Source organism: Protomyctophum parallelum (genome assembly GCF_964188405.1).
Source record: "Protomyctophum parallelum genome assembly, chromosome: 1".
In the NCBI taxonomy this organism is placed as follows: Eukaryota; Metazoa; Chordata; class Actinopteri; order Myctophiformes; family Myctophidae; genus Protomyctophum; species Protomyctophum parallelum.
This window is the reverse complement of record NC_139697.1, coordinates 9,351,593-9,375,047: the sequence shown is the minus strand read 5'-3', so window position 1 is coordinate 9,375,047 and position 23,455 is coordinate 9,351,593. Positions and strand designations below refer to the sequence as shown.

Genomic DNA, 23,455 nt, shown 5'->3' with positions numbered 1-23,455 from the left:
TTCTCCAAAAGGGACAGTGTCACATGTTTCGCAGAATGTCAACATTCATGACATAAATAACGCAAAGATACAACATAAGAAAATAAAGAAAATTTCATTAATACCACTTTCCATCTTTGAATTGTACACTTAAACACATGAACATAATTTATATATATGTACATACGTGTATAATATAAAACTATTATAGCAGATTCTCTCATGTTTGCCATAAAACGGCAATCACTTTCACTCAAAAACAAAAAATAGTATTGATGAATGTGCTATCATTACTGCAGACCTATTATTGCTGGTTAGACTGTATATCGCGTTCTCTGGATTTATGAACATATTTCAGCAAGTCTGCAAACGGCAGATATGTTGACTATCTGGTATGAAATATGAGCACATATTTAAAACATACAAAAATAAGACATACCCATGCACAGGTCATACTTCTGAACAGGTGTACAATTTGAATTGGAGTTAAGAATTTGTAAGATATAAGATTAGATACAAGGTCAAAGTGAACTGAATAACTGTTACTAGAGAAAGGAAAACCATTTAGTTGAAATTAAATAGTTTGTACAGCTTTTTCGGTGTATGAGGGAAAACTGGTCAGTAAAATTGTTTGGTTTGGTTGAGAATTGTTTGGTCCATTCGATAATTATCATCACTAATATAGAACACTGAACTTTTACATTTGTTCTAAATTCTAAACCAAGTTGGAATAACAGTGTATTTGAACCCTTATTCCCTCAAGTGCAATTGGGCATGGAAAGTTTACATGGAAATAACAATAAATCCAAAGTGAATCTTGACACAAATAATTATCTTTCATATGCATCCCATGTTCTGAAAAGTCTCGTATTTGACTTTGATAAAGCTGGTTCTTGCCAAGCTACCGACGCGTCCACACTGCCTTTAGTACCTCAGGCACTTTACTTAATTTCACAGTCACTTCATCTCTTAATGTCACATCAATAATGTCTGAGGTCCATAGCCATCACAGAGCAATGTCCCTTGAGTACAAAAGTGCATTTCCAAACTTGGCACACCCTTTATCAGTCATGGGGTTGGAAGTGGAAAAGTAAGCCGTTGATGTTGAGAGATGACAGTCTTGTGCAATCTCCACACATAATGCTCACAATCTTTCAAGAACTCCACACAAATACTTGTGTCTGTCAAGTCATTGAGATCCTGGTAACAGTGTACATGTATGTCACCCCTACGTTTTCCCCTCCATCGTGCTCCCCATACTGCATAACCAAACCAAGGCAGTGTTTGTCCTGAGCTCAAGAGCCTTTTCCATTTACTTGTGCGTATTTTGTATTCTGTCCATCTGCTGGCCGATATTAGAAATGCATGTAGATCCCCAGGTCTGTTTAGTCCTGTGTTGAGGGAAATCCTCTGCTGTTACAGTCAGAAATAGAGAACGTGTCAGAGGCCTGGTCCAACTGAAAAAGTTCACTCGAAGTAGAGCTCAGCAGGAGGTCCATATGAAAAGCCTGGAAAAGCTCCAGCAGCCTCCCTGACGCTGTTTGTAATACACAGGGAATCTGTGTTGCACAGAGATGAGGTCACGGGGAGGAGGGTAAACTCAGTGTCGAAGTGTTTGAGGTCGGTAGGGCCGGACTGTGAAGACAATGATGATGACACATTAGAGACATGCATGCAGTGAAAACAATCCATCATTTTTTTTTTTTTTTTTTTTTTTGCGGCTTACGCCTTTTATTGATTTTTTAAGGGACAGATAGTAGGCTGACAGGAAACGGGAGAGAGATGGGGGGATGACATGCGGTAAAGGCCGTGTCGGGTCCGGGAGTCGAACCCGCGGCACACCGCGACTGGATCACCAGTCCGGTGCCCAGACCGTTACGCTACGGCCTGGGCCAACAATCCATCATTAAGTGCTTTTATGTAGGCTAGTATTTCATTTTGATATGTATACGTACCACTGCGGGGGCAAATGGAGGTGTGATCTTCCTCGCCATCAGGTCGTCCCAGTTAATGGGAGAGAAGAAGCTGTGGAACTTGAGCTCCAGCTGTCGGACGATAAAAGAACGATATCATATAAGACCAGGAAAAAACGTCTTGCTTTAACTTAGAAAGGTTATCAGGATAACCTTTTTTATAAGATCACATTTTTAGACCATTTGATATTAACTGCACTAACAATGTGTGCAGTAGAGTAAAACTTCCTAGATCTGCATCGTCACAAGGAAGTGGTAGCAAGGTGCAGCAGAGTAGACTTACAAAATCCTCTTTTGCTCCCAGCCTCTTGGTACGGTCTTTCTGCAAAAGCCCCTCCAAGATTTCCCTGCCTGCGTTGGACACATTGGGCTTGAGCACTGGAGCCTTGTTCAGGATATTATTGTACATCTCAGCTGTATTGCGACTGTAGAATGGGGGCTGTTTGGGGAGAAACAAAATTAAGTTTAGAATTATATTGCCAATCCCAATGCATTTTTCCCATAGACATTTCAAAAAGTATTTATTTAAAGACCGTTTAAGCGTCGTACGAAGCCAACTCGAGTCGTGACAAATCATGACAACAAACACAATATTTTGGACCAAACAAATAATTTCAAAGAAGAAAAACAACAAAAAAAGTGTTGTAACTTGCCGTTTTTTTCTACTTTCTAATTCTTTGTTTGGCCCAAAACATTGTGTTTATTTTCATGATTTGTCACGACAAGAGTTTGCTTTGTCCGCGGCGTAAACATCTTTAAATAAATACTTTCTGAAAAGTCTATGAGGAAAATGAACTGGGATTTCTTTTCCGGGTCTCTCGAGGGGGCACCATTTACCATTAATTTATGAAAAAACAAAGAAATTAAATAGGTTTCTCCTCGATAGAGAGACGATCTGGCATATTCATAGGGCATTGTAATAAGTGATTTTCACTCACCAGTCCATAGAGCATCTCATAGAGCACACATCCCAGGCACCACCAGTCAACAGTGCGGTCATATGCCTGCTTCTGGAGAACCTCAGGAGCCAGGTACTGTGAACAGAAAGAAGGGAAAACGTGGTCAACCATGGTCCATTCTACACCAAATCTTATCATTAATCATTACTTGTAGTTCCTGAAATGTTGTACATTTCAAGGGTGTACTGTACAAGTATACAGTATGTTCTGTACCTCAGGGGTTCCACAGAAGGTTGATGTGGTGTCGTTGGCTTCCACGCCCTCTTTGCAGAGACCAAAGTCTGTCAGAACGATGTGACCCTGTGAGTCCAGCAGGATGTTCTCAGGCTTGAGATCCCTGTAAAGTACAAGGAATAATGATCACTACAACTTATCTGAACAAATTGTCACCATTTCTTGGTCCAAAATCATCCTGCGCTCGTTTCTGCTCTGTGTGTAAATGCCCACTAGGGGGTGCTGTAGACTGGTTCATACATAGTACCATACCTGTAAACAATATGCAGGGCGTGGAGGTAGCCAAGTGCACAGGCAATTTCAGCAGTATAGAATCTTGCTCTACACTCAAGGAAGACCCTCTCCCTCTGAAGATGGTAGAAGAGCTAAGGAGAGTGAAAAGTGTGTTTTAAAATCTATATGAAACGTTATTCTGACCAGACACAATTCTGTGTGTCACACAGTACTGAAGAGATTTGGCTTACTTCTCCGCCATTGACATAGTCAAGAACAAAGTAGAGCTTCTCTGTTGTCTGGAAGGAGTAGTGTAGCCCCACCAGGAACGGATGTTTGATATTCTTCATTAGCACGCTTCGCTCTGCCATGATATGCTTTTGCTGAAAGGAGAAGTCAAGGGGGGTAAAAAGATGAGAAAATATAATTTGCAATTAAATCAACAGTGTCTCTTTAAACAAATTTTTTCTCTCCAAAACATTGGTTCAGGGTGTGAAGAAAATGGGTTTGTGGCAGCATATGGCAGCGGGCTAATGTAATATACAACTAACCTCTTTCTTTTTCATGATGATTTTCTTCTGGAGGACTTTGACAGCATAGTACTGGCCTGATTCCTTGTGTCTAGCCAACAGAACCTGTAACCATGCAGACAATGACATCAGCTTGTGCACCACATAAACTGTGATAGAGATTTCATGAACAGCTGGTGAGCAGATGAAGAGTTACACAATCAGACAGATGCTCACCTTTCCAAAGCTGCCTTTGCCAATGATTTTGAGGTAGTCAAAATCACATGGTTTGATCCTGAAGATGGACAGGAAAATAACAAACATTAGGATTACACTGGTATAGAGAGACAGAGTTGTATTTGAACGATGTTCTCACACACATGCGCACACACACACCAAACCTACCACACACACACACACACACACTATAAAAAACAATTTCACCACTTACTGAGTCTCCTCAGCCAGTGACGTTCTTGATTCCAGACGCGTCATCTGAACAACATGAAAGGAAGAAAGATTCATATTTTAAAAATCCAGTGCTCTAAAACAAAATGTATAGCAATTATCGTATCAAGTTCAGTTACTGTGCACATTATGCTCACATGCAGGTGGCTAGGACCTTCATAATCCTCCAAATCTAGCTTTAGATTCTCGTCAATTTTCAGAAAGTTTGTGACGTCAGCACTGGGGAAAAAGGAGATCAATCCGAAGATTAGGTTATTGCTATTTTATTATGTTTTATTAAGTGGCTTATTAAAGATGTCTTTTAGCACTATATGGAAGATAACATTAAATGATCCGACATGGATGTGTTTATTTGGTTTGCAATAGGTCTGGTCACAGTTTTGCCCTTGTGTATAATGGCAACATGATGTTCAATGGCCTACACAGACTTATGCTGTGGGCCTACATATGGACCAGTGACAGTCCAGTTCAGGACAGGGCAGACTTGATGGTATAATAAGACCTTAACCTGCCTGAGACTGCTATAAAGTTGCTGTCCCCAAACAAGTACAGTAGAATAGGACTTGTCTACACACAAGTAGCCTACTGTGGTATTTTCTAATTGCTAGATAGTGGACACAAGGTTTGCCCTTGTTGTGTAATGACAACATGACTTTCAATGGCCTACAGACTTAAGCTGTAGGGCCAGGCCTACATATGGACAGATCCAGGACAGGTCAAGTCACAGACGTGATGGTTACCTAACCTGTCTGAGTGAGACAGCTAAAGCTGCTGACCCTAAACAAGGACAGAAGAATAGGACTTGTCTACAACTACTGCAGTATAATTTCTAAGCATCTACAATTCTACATTCTAGATATAGTGGCTGTGTTGTTGTTTTCCGCTGTACCGGACATCATCCTGAATGCGGGGATGTTCAGAATGATGGGTCAACCCATATCATGTAATAATTGAATTAGCGGTTTATCCTCGCCCCGGGGAACATAAGGGATTTACTGAGATGATTAGGCGATGCAAAAGGTCAGCGCGCTTCACGAACTATTCTTACACCTGCCTTGAGATTATTCTACTTGTCATGGAATGTGCAGCCAAAACCTAATGGTAGATTGGTTTGCCAGTGTGCTAATAATATATATTACAAAAAAATCCATTCAGTTAACATTCAATTCATTATTTTTTTCTTTCATTTTTTTTCTCAACGTGATGAAGAATAACAATGTTATTTTAAGAGCTCATCTGTACTCACTGTTGACAGATGTTTGGCGTTGATACCAGCTTCTGAATGAAGTCGTTCAGTCCCATTTTTCTCTCCTTGATGAAAGCTGCGAATGGAGACACATCAATGGAGAGCATTAACGGCCAAAACGTCACACACTGCGTCTCATATCCTACTCCCATTCAAGGCAAGACATTATAATAGCCAGGCTTCTTCGGATTGGATTGATGAAATAATAAGGCTACAATACGATTTTATGTTGTGTTTTTAATCTGCTATTTTGTAGGCCTAGTTTTAAATTATATTAACTGCCGCTGTAGGCTATGCTATTGTAATTACTAATTTGTAGGCTAGCCTATATTTTCGGGATGCGTTATGTTATGCTGCAGGCTTCAAGGCTTGCGTTATGCAACCACCACGAACGATACACGATTTGGCCACTATAGGCCTATAGCCGCGATAGGCGGACAGGGATATTCAACGTTCTACTAATACAAATTAACATTTGGTTAATATAAAGTCAAGTTGCACAGACAATATTAATATTATTTTAACATACATTTTTAACCATACAGTTATAATGGACCACACAGTCACAGAATAGCCTATAAGTCTACGAAAACAAACTCCACCATCAGCAACTAGCAATAGATTTCTCAAGTCGAAGATATAATTTTAAGACTAACGTAGGCTGGTATAATATAGGCTCACCGGCGAGAACGCCTAACATTCCTCTCATTTTGCAGTAAGTCAGTTCACTTCCAGCCTCAGTAACTGCCATGATGAGCGAAAAATATAATCCACCAAAAAGGAAAACAAAGTTCTGTAGCTGAAAAAAAAAACAAAAAAAAAACGTCCTCCTAGAAAATTAAATGTGCTACTATAGCCTATATGATGTTCAGTCTAATTGGCCCACTTCGCTCTTGTGGGGCAGACTGACTACAGTTCTAAATGCTGGCCAGTGCGCGACAGGCACTCGGTTATTATACGGAACACGTGGTATCGGAGGCGAAACATTACTGACATCACTCGTGTAACCAAGGCAACTGCCAGAGAAGTGATGTCACGGGATTCCGCAGCTCTGTGGTTTGACTGTAGGCGGCGGCATATAACTCTATGGGAGGCGGGCGGAGATAACGAAGAGCGCTCACCGCATAGACGCCCCCTCCTCCTAACTTCCTTTCTCTCCATGGAAATGTACAACCTTACTGTGAAAATCTTCCCAGAATCACTACTGTAGGCATAGTCACATTATGAATTATGAAAAGGGACAATATGGCAGGTAGCTATACCCCAGATGACCAGTGAGCAGTGCAAATAGACTGCATCTTTAATCTTTGCCCAACCTATAGGTCCGTTTCACAAAGATGAGGGCAAATATATGTGTTATGATTAATGGTGTGGTCACGGTGTCCCACTTTTTGAGCATGTCATGTTAAAAAAATAACTGATTATAGTTCAAATAAAAGATGCACACAAGCACTTCAGCGCCATGAAGTTTGTGCATGTTCCCATGCAAAAAAAAATTGTCCTCTGCACTGCATGTGGTAACTCACAAGGAGTTCTATCTGCTCACATGGCCTAAGAGATGGCCATAAGAAGTCAAGATCATAGAAGTACCATGGTAAAGTGAAATTATATAAATGCAATGAAATCAATATGACATCATGTTCATTTAAGCCCACAGAATTATCTGACCTGCAGTTGTGCAGATGTGGCCCCTCTGACACCGATAAGTTATATAACTGTGCCATAATAGCACGGCCTATACATATACAGCATGCACAGAAAGAAAAAAAACCTCAGTGTTAATGTAACTCTGTTGTACAAATGTAACTAAATGGTTCCTTCATTTGTAAACTCTTTTTTCTGTGTTCAGTGTTATATAAGACAGAGACAAACACTCAAGGAATCAACCTTTCCTACTGTAAATACTTGTACTGCAGGTGGCTTCATCCTTAAAGTATACAGTATGTCTGTCTGTCACTTTTCCTCTGTTTAAAATTGGCTTAACCAGCAACACCTGAAAAGCGACCTGATGGGACATCCTGGTTTGCCTCTCATGTGACAAGTGACAGTCATGCATGTTTTAAAGGAAGCAACTCAAGACTTATTTTGACCGGTAGTTCTTGTTTTGGCAAAGAGGAACTGGAATTCTATTGTTGGCTTGCATGACCAAAGAACAGAGTGAGCTCACTGATCCAGAATCCATGGTCCAGAACTATTTACACACATACCTCTTCCAGTTCAACGACACAGACTCCACATGGCATGGCTTATTCTCCAACCCCAGTTGCATGAAAAGCCTTTATGTCTCATGTGTGTCATGAGCATGGCCATGAGTCATGTATCGCATACCCTGGACATGATTAGGGACGTTCCACGGAACAGTATATAATTTATGTTTCACTTCCACCTATAGGTTGCAATTTGTTTGTATGCCTTGTATGTTTGAGTGTGAAACAGAAAGTCAGTTACAGCTATATGCTTCAGTGGTACTTCCGTAAAATATTAATATTATTATGCTATCACATTAATAATACTAACTGTTTTTGCAATGATATAATATTATTAATATATTAGTAATCTTATATATTTAGAGGATTTCCTTCTCAGTCAGTATCATCAATAACATACTATGCCCACTGCCCAGCAGTAATGAATGACAGAAGCTTTGCAATTGCATTATTGCAGTGTGCAATGGGTTTGGCATACGTGCATGTGTTTGGTGCTGTGACGGCGTGTACATTGGTCCGACTCGCCACATTACTAACCCTGGCCCTAACCGCACACGAAGCCATGTAGTCGGGAGTAATGGGATGTCAGAGTTGTGGGTAGTCCACTCCTCTGTGTGTTTTTTACATACAAATTGACCAGCATCCTCCTGTCTGATTAATAATGAATTGCATTTTCATAGCGCTTTTCTATGCACTACGTGCCTACTCAAAGCGCTTACAATGGTTCATTCATTCATACATTGGGAAGTGAAGCGGCGAACAGTCGACGCCAGCGTCCTCACTTCCCACATTCACACACCAATGGTGGCGAGCTCACACCGACCAAGTCATTGGAGGCAATGTAGGGTTCAGTGTCTTGCCCAAGGACACTTCGACATGTAGACAGGAGGAGCCGGGATTCGAACCACCGACCCAGGGATCATTGGACGACCTGCTCTACCTCCTGAGCCACAGCCGCCCTAAATTAGAAATGATACCGTCTCTGCAATGCTTTTCTTTTCACTAATAATCATAGTCGTGTTATTGTAAGTCAGTACCAGCTTCTAGATTCATTTCTGCATATATTCTGAAATTTTAAATTAAAACTAAACTGAAATGAGCAAACGCACTTTGTAAACTAACTGAAACTAACACAGTGACAGATGCCCTTCCTATCTTAAAGACAATGGCATGGACTTGGCAAGTTTTTATTTAACACCTCCTCAATAGATTCCCCACTTTCTGTCACTGTGAAATTGTGCGAGTGGTGCCAAGTGGGCAGGTGGTAGAGGCGCTCCTTCCGTTTGTAGACTGCCCATGTGTGTTACCAGGAACTGTGTCAGCAAAGCCAATACAAGCCTCTAAATTTGACAGGGAGCCATGATGCCATCTATTATCACGGTTACTACAGTGTGTTGCCTTGGCTACAAGTAGAGCTGGTGTGTGGGGACTGAGAGATGGAAGTTGATATTTGCATACAAGGCGAGGCTGTGCCTAGATCCAGGGCTATGATCCAGGGTCAACAGATGAGTCACATAGGCAAGCAGGTCCTGGGTGACCACCATTTCTAAAATCTTAACTATAGCCTGAAGAAGGTCAGTAGACCGAAAGCTTGCAGCAATACATTGATTGTGCACAGATTTGAGTGTGAGGAGGCTCCCTTTCTTTTTTCATTGCTATACTTTTGTGACTCCAGCACCTCACCTAAATCTTTCATAGTTTTTTTACATTTCAAATCTGAACTAGCTAAAATGTGTCTTTTTCTTATATTGACTGCATGGGTTAGACTTAATTTCCATCCAACACAGTCATGGCAGTTGCAGTGTTAGGTAATAGATCTGCAGGAAAGTCCCAAGAGTCTTTCACATGTTTGACCCAATAAATTAATCTGTCCATCATCCAAGCTTTCTTTTTTAGCTGTGACGTTACTGATGTCTGCTTTTTTCTGAGCCAGCCTTGTTCACATCCTCGCCACAGAGCCATAAACACACAGGACTGGAGGTTGTGGTCCTATTGCTCTGCTTTACAGTCCCTGGCCCCAGTAAGTGGTTGTACATTTACTGTGACTGTACAAACAGTCACAGTAGAAGTAGTACCGGAATCTTTCCCTATCAGAAGATGACTGCCTTTCATATCAACACAGGACATTTGCTGCTGTTCATAAATCGGCACTGTCAGATATAAGCAACTTAATATGTGATGAGTGATGACTCACACACTGATGTCAAATCAGTGGCATTATATTCAGGAAAGCCATGAGTAAAATGAATCTAGAAATGCTATATAGAACACCCCCCAGCCACACACAAATGACAATAATTATTGAAATCTGCCATTTCCGTCCTACACAAACATTAAGGAACCCATTGACAATGAATGGAGAATTTGTGTCATGTGTCTGAGCAAATCGGCTATTTCCGTCCTACACAAACATTAAATTCCCATTGACAATGAACGGAGAACTTTAGGTCAGTGTCTGAGCAAATCGGCTTAGTGTATATTATTTTCGTCCTAGACATTAAATTCCCATTGACAATGAAATGAGAATTTTACGTCATTTGTGAGCAAATAGACATATTTTACTATACATGATGATGTACGATGATAGAGTGCCCCTCACTTCACACAGGTGTGATTGTGAATAGCTAAATTATATCATCTGGAGAGTGTGTTCTTCTAGGTGCAGCCCCAGCACTGCAGCAGATAAGACTGTAAAAGGACATCCATGCCTCAGCAGGTTCCCTGCCATTACAGAAACACCCACGGCTCAGTGAGTGGCGCGCAGCAAAGTGGTTGCAGACAGAACAAGCCCTCTCATTCATTCACAATTCTAAACTGAGCGTCTCTCTAGGCCGCCCTCAGATGAGTCCCACTGGATCAACGAGCGGCGAACTTATTTGTCTTCACTATTAATTCTTACCATTTTGCAATCAACTGACAGCATACAATTATACTGTATATAAAATAGAAGTCTTGACATGCCTTACAACATCTTTATAATATTGTATTATAGGGACCTATGGGCATGGCACACGTGTGTACCCTACTCGTGCATTCTCACGCTAGGTTTGATTTTTTGCTGTGCATGGATGTATTTGAGAATGATCCGACTCCTATCTCCTTGGCCCTGGTTGTCAGGACTTTCAGCTCAGTTGAGAAATGAAATAAATAGGAGAGTGGGCTATCCAGGCCCAGGCATGGACATTGAACAATACATTATACCACTTGTTCTCAATATAGTACTATCCAGGGACCTCCAGGGGTCCAGGGGGTACCAGGGAGTCCCCAGCTAAATGAGTGACAATTAGGAACCAAATTGACCATTACATGGGGTCATATAATATGGGGGTTCATGACCTAATGCAAGTATGCAAACCTTGCTGACAGCCATTAGGCCCATATAAGGGCGTTTATGTAGCGTGAGGCAGCTTAATGTACAAGTACACCCCCTGGACATGACGCTAGTATGTCACAGAGGCTTACCCCCATTCCAACCCTTAATGCTCAGTGCGAAGCAGGTAGGCATCGGGTCCCATTTTTACAGTCTTTGTTATGACCCAGCGGGGGAATCGAACCCCAACCTCCGAATCTCAGGGCGGTACTGGGCGGACACTCTATAACCACAAGGCCGATGAGCTGGACCTTGAGGGGGTACCAGGGAGACCCGAGCTAAATTGATAGTTAGGAACCAAATGTACCCTTTCAGGTCTGTAAAATAACTGAGGATCTTACAGAGTAGATAGGGGTCATATAAAATGGTGGAGGGAATGTAATAATACAATCAATAAAACAGTGAGAGAGAGAGACATACTGTACACACACAGAACCTGGCAAATCCACAGGTTCACAGATTGGAAGACATGCATGTAAATAAGTCAACAGACGGACATATTTAGGATTCAAAGTCACACAATGGGAATGCGTATGTTACATCCAATAAGGGGCACAGTGAGATAGGAGATAAAGAAAGTACATTTAATCTAAATGATGAGCTTGCATCAGAAAACTGAAGCAGGGCTAAATTTCATGTTATCCTTTTACTGCTTTACCACTGAGATCCATGGTTGTCAACGTCAGCTTGCTATTGTACACATCACAAAGATAATGAAAGGAGCCCCCACCTACCTATGAAAGATTTCTTGCCGGTCTTCATGTCCTCTTGTGCTGTGCAGCCTGTGTATTCCCGTGATTACATGCAAAGTGTTATGATCTGAGACGGCGTTTCTGATGAATGTATAGGTGTGTCAGATTCTGAATTTCCTGATGGCTGAGAGCACAAGAAAGATGCCTCTGACTTCTGCTGCTGTAAATCCACCTTTTCCTTAATAGCACTCCTTTCTCTCTTTCTCTCTCTCTCTCTCTCTCTCTCTCTGTGTCTCGCTCTCTCACACTGCAGCACTGGCCGAAATAAAGTCTATTCAATCACCATCAAACGACTTTCTTCATCGCAATTCCTCCTGCTCCCTTTTTCCTCTGCCTCTAGTCTCAGGTTCTTCTCTCCCCTCTCACATGCAGAGCTGAAACAATGACACCATATAACTGAAACCAAAGCGCTGTGACGCACCTGCTCCCCCCTCTCACCCCCCCCCCCCCCATCTGTTCTTTCATCTATACCTGGGAGCCACGGACAAAACAAAAGCAGGTGTCTTGTTACAAGCTCCCGTGAGTACGGGTGTCCCACCCGGGGAAAGCCGGTTCCTATGATACAGAGGTCACCTGTGGAATACAGGGAACAGGCAGCACCTTTTTAAAAGAACTAGCTTTAACTGCCTGCTGGTTGTCAGCCCCCATAACTTCTTTATTTTCCATATCTGAAGTAAGGTTATTATAGTATAAGTCACGCACGTAAACGCACGCGCACACACACACACACACACACACACATACTGTATGTCTTTGTCAATTTGGTCAAATTTGTCAACACAAATTATCTTCACAAACTAAAATGGAATATTTCTAAATCATAAAATTAAAAATGAAACTAAAATGAACTGAACAGAACATTACAGCGCTATAATAACTGTGCTCTGAAGAGGCTGGTTATATGATCTGGTTAGCCATACTGACAGGTCTGATTGCTTTGTTAGCTGACAGCCTTGGGCTCTAGGCCAGATGGAGAAATGTGGTCTGTAGGGTTAGTCTTAGTCATTCATAAGACAGGTTAATCAGTGTGAAAATAAACCATAGACAAGACAACAAGACTGATAAGTCAAGTCAATATTTGGTGAGTCACGCAATGTGATAAATTATGTTGCTTGTCCTTCGATGCTGGATAAGAAATATTTCATCAATATGCACTTCCCTAACTAATGGATTTGCCATGCACTTATCTCTTAAGAAATATTCTGCAAAAAACGAATGGGTTCCCACATGCAGTGGAGTTATGACTGTGTACTGTGTTGGCTAGATGCTAGACTAGCGTATATTGACAGGCGTTGAAAACAATGAAATAACTAGAAAAAGTGCCCTTCCGGGCACAGGTCTCCACCAGGTTATCCACAGATCCGTGCAGTTAGAGGTAAAAACACTTTTCGGCCAGTTATAGCGCCACCTTGAGGCTGAGTTGAAATTGTTCATGTGGCATTTCGTCCTCGGCCTAGTGGGAATGTGGGTGCACAATTTCACAGAAATCACGCGATGTGTTCATGATTTGCAGCATTTTGTTTGAAACTGAGCACTCCTGTGAACTTTGGAAGCCAATCTTAACCAATCAGGATGGAGTCTGATAAATCTGAAAGACCCGTTTCGTTGAATGGCTCTAGAGAGACTGTGTACCAATTTGCGTGATGTTTGGACAAAATCTGTAGGTGTACTGTGCAAAAACTTGTTTTGCACAAAGCGGCCTCCTGGTGGCGCTATAACAGGCCGTTCTGGAAAGTTTGGGGCAGAGGTTCATGGTTGGCATCCAGGGAGTGTGTGTGCAAAATATGGCATCGAAAAACTTGTTTTGCACAAAGTGGCCTCCTGGTGGCGCTATAACAGGCCGTTCTGGAAAGTTTGGGGCAGAGGTTCATGGTTGGCATCCAGGGAGTGTGTGTGCAAAATATGGCATCGACCGGGTTAACGGTGGCCGAGATTAGCTGTTCACGGACACACGGACGGACGGACGGACGGAGTGCAAAACATACTCTCCCCACATGCCTTCGGCCTGGTGGAGACAATTAATGGTTTCTTGCTGTTGTCTCACTCAGGCTGACTCAGTATTCCTTGCGTGGTGTCCTAAGTTCAGCTCACTCTGCATTTTGCAAATGAGAATAATGATAACGTGGCCTGCCAATGACAACGGTTGAAATGTTGCCATGTTATTTGTGTATACTGTGTGCTAATGTATAGATGAACAGTCAGGAAATGGCGTGTGATATGGGTCTGTGTGTGTGCAGTAAAAGCATTGCTGCTTGTACGTGCTTATAGTGACTCAGTTGTTTTTATGATAAACTGACTTTGTTGTTATACATTCATTATCAAAAGCTTATGACTAGGGTTGTCCCGATCCGATCACGTGATCAGAAATCGGGGCCATTACGTCATTTTTTTAATGATCGGAATTGGATCGGGACATCCCTAGTATCAATATCATGATATTAGACTGGATATTGTCTGTGATTTTGGATATTGTGATATGGCATAAGTGTTCTGTAAAAATATAAATATCGGATCGGGAAAAATCGGTATCGGCAGATACTCAAAATCAAATGATTGGAATCGGATCGGGAGCAAAAAAACATGATCGGGACATCTCTACTTCAAGTTCTGACCAGGGCTACTTCCATGTACTGTATATGCCTTGACGCATTCAACAGTCTGCCTCTATTGATATTGAAAGTGTTGCACCCAAACCAACAGCTCAAACAAAGTTGTTAAAAGTAATATTCATTCATTCATCCAGATCAGGAACCTTGAGAAATCAATAAAAGTATCGATTTATCAAAGCTGATATTTTAGTCAAAGAAAACTGTGTTTACTTTTATGACAGGGGTCTGTAATTGAAATAATGAGAGTCTGCCAACAAATACATCTCTTCTGCCTGTTCTCCAGACTCCACTTTAACCAGGGGAGGATTATCCAACAGGCCTGTTGGGCCCAGGCCCAGGGGCCCCTGAGCTAGGGGGGCCCCTGAGCTTGAGCGTCCGCGTAACCGCGAAGAGGCTCAAGCTCAGGGGTCCCCCAAAAAAAGGGGTAACAGTGAATAACAGTGACACACACGGTCCTTGTCACTGTTATTAACAATGGGCTGATTCATTTGTGTCAATAAAATAACCCCAAAAGTTATACAGTGATACGGTACATTACTGCAAGTGTTTAAACCCTCAGTTTGCATTTATTTGGCTTAGCTTTTAGCTGTTTATTATTTTTAAGCAATTCCTCCCTTGCTGTAAATCTGAATATCGCAGGCCTATATGTCATAATTGTTATATGCGTACATGTGTACAGACAGTATGTGCCACGTCGGGAAAGAAATATAATTTCTAGATCCGCCTATGACCTTAACATATGGGTACATTGTTAAACAAACAGTTTAACAATGTAGAGAACAGTATAGTGACTATGAGTCACTATATTGTATGTGTCAAATCCCTCTGACTCTGCAGATTTGCATGTAAGTCGAGTGTGAGCCAACTAGTTGAAGGCTGGCGATATGAGTTCAGTTGTGATATAATGCTGAAGAAAAGTCAGTCATACAGTAGCCTCGGTACCAGGCTTTCATTTTTGTTGGTGCAAAAATTGAAAGCCTGGAGGAACGCATTGGCCGCTCTGGTCTAAAAGTGGGAGTCGACCCTTCCGGGTTTTGCGTCGCTCCAAATGATGTGACGTAGCGCTGCACTAGAGGAGGGGCCGGGGGTGACGGACAGATCGATGAGATCCAATCAGGGCGTGCGCAAATCTCAGCTGCGACCCGCCCCTCTAGACCAGAAACCTTACACGTTAGCTCAGGCTAGTCATACAGTGGTTCATTATAATTTAGGCATTTAACAGACGCTCTTAATCCAGAGAGACTTACATTAAGCAAGAACAAAAAACATGGCAATACATCATAAAAAAGTAGTTATCATGAATCATACGTAAGCTAAGAACGTAACAGTGGAATATCTATATAATGACACTATGCATATACTATATAGTGCTATGTCTACTTAAAAGTACATAAAATGCTATCTAAGTTACATAAGTTGAGCCTTTGTATACGCCTGTAAGGTCGTCGGGGCTAGGGCAAGTGCTACGGGCCATGTTGGATGGCATGAATTGAATTGAATTGAATTTGGAGTGAGTCTGCAGTTCTGATTGTAATGGGAAGTGCATTCCATAGTTTTGGAGCCAGAAGGGAGAAGAGTTTGGGACGTGTGGAGCGTTGTCCCGGCATTGATAGTGAAGATACTTCCAGCTTCTCTGTGTTGGCTGATCTGAGTGATCGGGAGGTTTTGTAGGGTTCAATCAGACTTGCAAGATATGGGGGTGCCATACCTTTGGTTGCTTTGAATGCCCGGCATCAGGGTTTTGTATTCTGTGCGGGCAGCGACCGGGAGCCAATGGAGGGAGCGTCGGGAGACATGTGATAACTTTGGCTGGTTGAAGACCAATCGAACTGCGGCAAATAATAATTAGAGGGGAAGTAATCAGTTCCCAGGAGGTCAGATGAGATGACCAGTGTAGTCTGTTGTCAACAGACAATCTGACCCCATGCACTCACCTGTTGCTATGTTTAGCCTTATAAGCTGGTCATATGATCAGGAGCAGGATCTGCTAGACTGATGTCTATTGCACAAGAGGCCATATTGACTGATTTATACTGTATCAGTATAAATCTGTTCGCATACTGAAAGTAGCAGATCTACAAGCTCACAACAACCTATACGATGGAGTTTTAAATTCATCATAATTTAAATAGCATAACATAATTTGTCAAATCTATCTCTCTTTCTCACATTAGCACTGGCTTGGTTCCAGGAAATCTATGGGTCATCTGAATATCTGCATTTGAAAAAGATTGAGATGTACTTTGCCTGGCAAGCAAACATGACGCAATGTGATAGCCAAAGCCACCACCACAAGAGCCATGTCATCCGACACCATGCAGTGTTGTCATCTATCAGTTAAGATCTGGGAACAGGGTTGACTGGAGAGACTGCACTGAGGTCTCAGACTAAACCAAGATTGTATCCATATGTGTATACAGTCAACTTAAACAGAACAAACTTTTGACGGATGAATCTGTCTAGAGTCTAGACTACTACAACAAATGTTCTGAACAAAGCTGTCTAGACTACCATAATATGAGAGGAGATTATACTTCATTGGACAGTGTATTAGTTTAATCTGAAGTTAAATAAGTCAATTCAATATCTTCTAGCATTTCAAGGAGTTCAAAGCTGAATAAGGTAACATTAGGCCTTATGCTGGGTGGCCGGTGGCCCACAGGTCACATACTAGAATGTATTTAAAGAGATGCACTCTAAACATAAGAGCTTATCACTGCCTGTTTATTCTTAGCCTTCTTAAGAACTGTGTGATCCTGAAGATGAATTGTGGATCGCATCACCCATTTATTTCTTTATTCTAATTAGGCCTACTATCAAAACAGCTAAATTAGACATTTGCTAATGATTATGAACCAATGTAACACAATATGTAAATAAACTAGGCTAAATAAGTAAAATAAATAAATATTTAAATGAAAATATGTAAATAAAATACATTTTTTTTAGCCACAAATCTCTAAACCCATGCCTTGAGTAAACTCACGATGGATAGTGGATACCATCATACTGTAGTAGGACTTCATATTTTGTCATATGATGGTGAGATGACGACACAGGAGTATAAATTTTGCATTCAAATCGGGCCTAACTTTTGCCCAAACTAAGGATGCCAGGGTTAATGGTGCTAGTAGCAAACTAGAACCTACAACTAGAACCATTAGAGGTGCTTAAACTGAGTTAAATAATGACTATGCAGGCTTAACAGTTTGTATGGCTTTTATAGCATTTCAACCACCCCATAAAAAAACTGGAGAACCACAATTACATTTTTTTTGTGCATATGAGAGCCAAAATGTGCATGCATGTATTGTGTTCACTCGTTTGGTGTGTGTGTGTGTGTGTGTGTGTGTGTGTGTGTGTGTGTGTGTGTGTGTGTGTGTGTGTGTGTGTGTGTGTGTGTGTGTGTGTGTGTGTGTGTGTGTGTGTGTGTGTGTGTGTGTGTGTGTGTGTGTGTGTGTGTGTGTGTGTGTGTGCGCGCGCACGTCCACTGATCCACACCAGTGAGCAGCATGAGTAGAAATGTCTATCACAGTGACTGTGTGAAGGCAAGGTTACACAACACCTCCCACACACAGTGAACTCCTGAGTGTGATGGATGATTGATTGATTCTTTATTGCAGACTCAGGGGAATCCATATCACAGTACAGAACAACAACACAATAGATAAAAGAATAATAAAAATAAATATACAATAAAAAGAGTTCCATCATATTCAGTTTCGAACATACAGACAAGTTCGCCAATGGTTCCATAGTCTGGAGGAGAACCTGACAGAACTACGTGTCGTGTTAGTGATGACATTAATGATGTCATTTACTGACTCGGATACCCTACACATGAATTTATACATAAGATTGTGTAGCACAGCAGAGCAGGTGGGAACATTTGGCTTGCACTGGAGCTTCTTGGAGCTCTCAGAATCAGCCTCATACAGTCATTGTATGCCACTGTCAATCGTCTGATACTGGCCTGCTTGTAGCGGCACCACAGGTGGGCGGTGCACAGGGGTGTACAGAAGGATTTAAAGAGAGAGGTCTTCACTGGTACTGAGCACATGCTAAAATTTCTACATAGCATGTTTCCTTGTGCATACAACATCCGACGCTGTCTAAATATATCCTTGTCATCAGAGAGGTCATTCGAGATGATGTGGCCCAAATATTTAATCTCACTGCAGTGCAGACACTAAGGATAGAGCCAGAGAGATAAAAGTCAGGAAAGGTTAAATGTCTGTCTTCCCTGCTACGGACAATCATAATCTTTCTCTTTTTTGCATTATATTTAATATCAAAGTCAGCACCGTACTGTGAGCATGCACTCAGCAGCTGTTGAAGGCCAGCACTATAAGGACTAAAGATGACCAAATCATCTGCGTACATAAGGTGATTAATTAGCAGGTTTCCAACCCTACACCCTGTACCACAAGCATTTAATTCCGTAGAGGCAGTGGGATTTGCAAAAACTTCATGAGCAGCAGGTTAGCAGCAAGCGAGGCAGGGAGGCAGCAGCCACGTCCGCACAGCAAGAGAGAAGCCAGGAATGAGCAGGTAGCCAGATAGGTTTAAATAGCCGCTCTGATCAGGTAAAGAGTGCATGAGACTACCTGACTGCTCACGAGTTGTCTGCCTGAACTAGCTACGCAAGCTTCGCATCATTTCTCAATAGCAAATCAGGCTTAACTTAGTTCCCAGGTTTATCCCCATGAAAACAACATCTGGCAGTGCTGAAAACATCTAACAGGAATTTCAGGTCTGCTTGTTGTCCAGCCTACTGTATGGTCCTGTAGCCCTGCACTTCCTGTACTTCCAGTTAGACGGACACTTTCGGCAGTACAGTAGTTTTCGGTCAAGCCTACGATGCGTGTTGTGAGCTTGTAGATCTGTTCTTTTCACTAATTTGGGTCCTGGGCAAACGTCTAATTTCTTATTTTTTTCGTCTTGAGCCAAAAGGTTTGGGAAACACTGTGATAGTGATATACAGTATGGTGTAGGTTCAGATCTGCAGCTGTCTTCAGAGCACACTCTGATCCCTAGCTCGATCATCCTGCCCATGGCCTGTTCAGACCCTGTGACATAAGCTGGAGTGTTTTGCTCTGAACAAGAGGGATAGGTGGGCGTGCGTGCGCACGCGCGCACGCGCGCGCACACATTAAATTGCACTTAATGTGTGCGCACGCTCTGAAGACAGCTGCAGATCTGAACCTACACCAAACTTATATCACTATCACAGTGGTGCGTGCGTGTGTGCGGCATGCAGTGGTGGAAAGTAACTAAGGACTTGTGTGTGTGTATATACAGTACTTGTGTGTGTATATACAGTGCACACACACACACACACACACACACACACACCGTAAAGTACTGTACATATAATGCCTTTACATTAAACTGAACTTGGTCAGTGGTCTGGATAGAGCGTGATGGTTCGCTGCATTCAGACAAGGCTTTTATGTAACAGCACTGAATGGATGCCTGTTCTTCTCCTGCACTTGATTCCGGACGGATGCACCGCAAACAGCCCGGAGTAATTAATTTGTATACTTGCTATATAAGATCCTGGGCCACCTGAAGGACCCCCACACACACCCCCCACAAGGAAAAGAAGAAATAATAAACAGAAGTGAAGCACCACAGTGGTTTAATTCTGATATGCTGTACAGTTCCACCAGGCAGGGATTAGATATTACATTACATTGTCTATGCCAGAATACCCAGAATGCATATATGCAAGTTCTTGAACGTTGGAAAAGAAGATTATGTCTCTCTATCCTCTGTTCAAAATATCACTATTTGAGTGAAAAAGCATGGCTTCTAAATGTGGGGGGGAATGGATAGAAGAAGCAGGTGTATGTCCACTGGTGATGACAATCACCTCACAGATCCCCATGACTGTACTTGTGCATGTGAGTGAAACATTTACATGTGTGTGCGCGTGCGTGCGTGCGCCCGTTCTGGGCGCACGTGTGTGTGTGTGTGTGCCCGTGCAAGGCGTGCATGCACGTGTGTGTTTGCGTGCGTGTCACAGTGTGTGTGTGTGTGTGTGCCCAGAAACAGAATAAAGACATGTGAGTGAAACATTTACATGTGTGTGCGCGTGCGTGCGTGCGCCCGTGTGTGTGTGTGCCCGTGCAAGGCGTGCATGCACGTGTGTGTTTGCGTGCGTGTCACAGTGTGTGTGTGTGTGTGCCCAGAAACAGAATAAAGACAACAATAATGGAGTCTCCTTTGCTATTGAAATTTGTCTAGCTAATTACTTGTAAAACAAGTGTTGTGAGAGGGTTACCTCTATATCTGCATTAGTCATTTGAATAAATGTGGAACATCCTCTTTCATTAATTCCCTTTTCATATTTCATCTTTGTCCTGCTGCTGCAACCCAGACCACTTCAAAGCCGTTGGCGTGGAATGGCAGTGCTGGATAAGGCATGAAATAATTAAAGGTGGTATGAAAAGAGAAGGACGTTACATCATCATTCTGTTTCAGAACAAAGCCTTGCATGAAAGAGACTCTAAAAAGCAATGTATTTTTAAGACTTTCAAGCGAGGGCATTCTTATTCTGTGTGCTGGCCATGTGTCATCATGAATCCTGATGTTATCATGCAGTAGTAGTACTAGGGTGAGAGCCTCCAATGAATTAGCTTCGGAAAATGCAGGCGTTTTGTTTTCAATGGGGGAAAAAATCGCACTCGTGTGAAGTGAGGGGCCCTCTCTTATCATAATATGTCATCATACATCATCTCATTCTGGCCAATCACAATTTGTGTCCTCAGTTTTGTCTTCAATGTTTGTGTTTACACACTTTTTTCTTCAATGTTTGTGTTTACACAGACCCTCAAAGCTGAACATATGAGGGGCTAGCGCCACTCAAAAAGCCTGGGTGAACGAGCCAAGAAATGATGCATAGGAGTGGGCGTGAACCTTGTATTTCGCTAAACTAATAACAGTGCAGACAATGCAGTCAAATTTGGTGATGTCAGTGTTGGTGAACCAATAGGAAGTCGGCATCGGTTTCCAGTGCTAGTTTGTTCCACCCCTCTATGCCCAGAAAAGCATAGGGCTCTTTCAGGCTAGAATGAATCCAGTGCAGAGAATGATAAGGCTGTTTTGAGTGCCAGTCTGGACACCACTTTAACCTTTTGCCCCTGAAAACATCAACACTTTCAGTAAGGAAGGACTTTCACTAAGGAAAAGGAGCAAACAGGAAACTATTAAACTAGATCAAGAAGCTATTTTGGTTCACTTGAAGGCCTGCCCTGAATACAGGTTCTTTCTTCTTCAGCCTAACTGAAACTGAACGTGCTTGGGCCTGGGCAAGTGGGCATGTTTATTACTCTACACAGGATAGATAAATTGGCCTTCTTCCCATAAAGGGTATATGATCAAAAATCCAAAATGCCTGGCAAAAAAAAAAATATATATATAAAGAAAAGAAAAGCCTATTTAAACAAGTGTATGATAGCATTTGAATGGGTCTTTGAAAGCAGAAAAACTATTTAGGCCTCTGATTGCTGTGGATGCACCTGCATTATGTTTTATTATTTTATAGGCCTGACAAAACATATTGGACCTCAAGCTTTTAAATGAAAGCTACCAGTGTGACAAGCCCGCTAAATAAGGGTGGCAATTCATTTATTAACGAGGGAAAACTGTACGGTGACACGAGAAACTGCTCGATTCTAATCGTGATCGTATCACCCCGTCTAACCTCCCCTGAATCCCTTGTTCCCTTTCACATGAACAAACACCCTCTGTTTGTCTTAGACGTCAATTTCCCTCAGAGTGCCCGTGATCTCTCTGCTGCACTTTCACATGGCTACTGGTTTCAACCATAAGTGTTGAAACCTGTATCAGCTATTGAGATTTTAGCAGTAATGCACAAGTTCAATACCTACTACGAACACATGCTCACTATATGTTTCCTCCGCGAGAGAGACTATAGAGAATAGGCCTTTTGTTTCCTTCATATTATAATTCAGTCCCATGACAGGACGCCACAGGCTGAAGTCATGTTTTTGGTTAAAAGGCTAGATGTAAAGTAAATGCGTGTTGCCAAAAGGGAATACCAAGAGGTTTTCAAGAAATACGAAGATGGTATTAGGATTTCTAGTTATTCGGGGAATTTATGTTCACAGTAAATAACCTGAGGCTTTGTTCACTCGAAACTTGTGAGTCTCGACAATGGATCGCGAGTGATGGATGGCTTTGTGTCAACAAACAGCCCACATTAACCAGTCACAGAATGCAAAACCTTTGGTCAGAAACAAATAGAGCATGTCGACATGCTCTATTCGTGATCACTGCTGAAGGGAAATAAGCATGGAACTATTGAATGGCTAATTTGTCTACTGGAAAAAGTCTAAGTCATACGATTTGTCACACACGTTACCGCAGTGAAATTTGTTCTCCGCATTTGACCCATCTCTTGGAGCGGTGAGCTGCAGCTGTGCCGCGCTCGGGAATCATTTGATTAGTTGATTTGACGCCCCAATCCAACCCTTTGATGCTGAGTGCCAAGCAGGGAGGCATTGGGTTCCATTTTTACAGTCTTTGGTATGACCCAGCCAGGGATCGAACCCCCGACCTCCCAGTTTCAGGACGGACACTCTAACTACAAGGCCACTGTCTTAGTTTAACACTTAAACTTAGAATTTAAGTTTCCTGTCAATGGATCAGAATCAGTTTATTTACTGCAGAACAGAACAGAGTACACAACATTCTCTGCTGTAAAATCCCAGATTGGAACCTTGGTTATGTAACCGGGGAAGGGAGTCTGAAGCATAAGCAGACATAAATGTAACACCGAAATATGTAGCCTATAGAGAGATTAATAGTGCTGCACCAGTAGCATTCAGACCACAGCTAAATGAGGAGAGGTTAACATGACTTCTGTCTCTCCATCTTGGGATGGCCTGAAAGTTCAAAAGATCCATCTA

At 42.1% G+C, this 23,455-nt stretch overlaps 1 protein-coding gene across 1 annotated transcript; it reads right to left on the bottom strand.

Moving 5' to 3' along the window:
• Positions 1 to 78: 78 nt before the first annotated feature.
• Positions 79 to 6,486, bottom strand: LOC310857008 (serine/threonine-protein kinase Sgk1). Its single transcript, XM_083762601.1, has 13 exons — positions 6,263 to 6,486; positions 5,582 to 5,657; positions 4,473 to 4,554; positions 4,319 to 4,362; positions 4,105 to 4,162; positions 3,910 to 3,993; positions 3,610 to 3,741; positions 3,398 to 3,510; positions 3,125 to 3,248; positions 2,891 to 2,986; positions 2,236 to 2,391; positions 1,935 to 2,024; positions 79 to 1,614 (listed from the first exon to the last, which is right to left on the bottom strand). Exons 1-13 carry the CDS (start codon positions 6,330 to 6,332, stop codon positions 1,447 to 1,449), a joined length of 1,293 nt encoding a protein of 430 aa, XP_083618727.1. The 5' UTR covers positions 6,333 to 6,486; the 3' UTR covers positions 79 to 1,446.
• Between the last annotated feature and the right edge of the window lie 16,969 nt (positions 6,487 to 23,455).

Excerpts from the sequence above, each read along its gene's own strand:
- LOC310857008 (XM_083762601.1), bottom strand. The coding sequence starts at position 6,332 with ATGGCAGTTACTGAGGCTGGAAGTGAACTGACTTACTGCAAAATGAGA. Across the intron at positions 3,994-4,104 it reads GCAAAGGCAGCTTTGGAAAG|GTTCTGTTGGCTAGACACAA; the intron begins GTGAGCATCTGT and ends GCATGGTTACAG. Across the intron at positions 1,615-1,934 it reads CTCCATTTGCCCCCGCAGTG|TCCGGCCCTACCGACCTCAA; the intron begins GTACGTATACAT and ends TTGTCTTCACAG.